The 1043-nt window shown below is 66.2% G+C and overlaps 1 protein-coding gene across 1 annotated transcript in view; it reads right to left on the minus strand.

Moving 5' to 3' along the window:
- Nucleotides 1-3: 3 nt before the first annotated feature.
- The window catches only part of LOC113941243 (serine/threonine-protein kinase MARK2), a gene marked incomplete at its 3' end in the record, with an annotated part of 4251 nt that continues 3211 nt past the window's right edge, over nucleotides 4-1043 (minus strand). The window contains exons 8-10 of the mRNA XM_027632401.1: nucleotides 624-743; nucleotides 233-332; nucleotides 4-146 (exon numbers count right to left, since the gene is read on the minus strand). Coding sequence (XP_027488202.1) covers nucleotides 4-146; nucleotides 233-332; nucleotides 624-743 — 363 coding nt within the window. The remainder of the gene's footprint in view (nucleotides 147-232; nucleotides 333-623; nucleotides 744-1043) is intronic.

The raw sequence follows: 1043 nt of genomic DNA on the forward strand, positions 1-1043 counted from the left end.
TGTCCCCACAGTGTCCCCCCAGTGTCCCCTCACCTCGGAGCTCTTGTGGTCCAGCAGCAGGTACGTGGCCATCACCTCGTTGTACTTCTGCCCCACCAGGGACTCCTGGATCTCCTCCCTCGTGTAGCCCATGGACACCATCAGCTCTGGGGGGACACACGGCCCTCAGGGGGGGACATGCTGGCACCAGGGGGGTCCCTGTGCCCCCAGGGGGGGTCCCGGGGGGTCCCACCTGTCCTCCGGGGGTCCTTGTAGTCGGGCACGGGCTCCATGTAGGGCTTGAGCTCGTCGTCCTCGTGGCCCACGTTCATCCAGCGGTCCTTCATGATTTGCTGGGGGGCACACGGGGGGCGTGGGGGGGTCACCCCTGGGGGCTGGGGACACGTGGGGGGGGCAGAGGGAGGCTCTGGGGGTCCCTGGGGCTGTGCTGGGGGGGCTCAGGGGGACGGGAGGGGTGACAAGGGGGTGGCCCACGATGGTGCTGGGGGGCACCAGAAGGTCCTGGGGGGCTCTTGGGGGTGTCCAGGGCCACGTTGGGGGGCACCAGAAAGTCCCAGGGGGCTTTTGGGGTGTCCAGGGCCACTGTGGGGGTTCCCAGAGGTGCCCAGGGTGCCCCCCCTCACCTCCAGGGTGCCCCTCTTGGTGGGGTTGAGGATGAGGAACTTCTTGAGCAGGTTCTCACAGTCCGTGGACATGTAGAAGGGGATCCGGTACTTCCCCCGCAGGACCCGCTCCCGCAGCTCCTGGGGACCCCAAAACCACCAGGGCAACCCCAGAAACACCACTTAACACCCCAGAGACATCAGAGGGACCCCAGAAACACCCCTCAGCACCCCAGAGACATCAGAGGAACCCCAGAAACACCCCTCAGCACCCCAGAAACACCTGGGGGACACCAAAACCCCTCTCAGCGCTCCAAAACCACCCTCAGCACCCAAAACCATCCCCCAGCACCCTGCTGGCCCCCTAAAACCACCCCCAGGGACCCCAAAACCACACAGGGGCACCCCAAACCCACCTGGGGGCACCTCAAAACCACCTGA

The sequence above is a fragment of the Corapipo altera genome, unplaced genomic scaffold, assembly GCF_003945725.1.
Source record: "Corapipo altera isolate COAL_440 unplaced genomic scaffold, ASM394572v1 60509, whole genome shotgun sequence".
NCBI classification, from domain to species: domain Eukaryota; kingdom Metazoa; phylum Chordata; class Aves; order Passeriformes; family Pipridae; genus Corapipo; species Corapipo altera.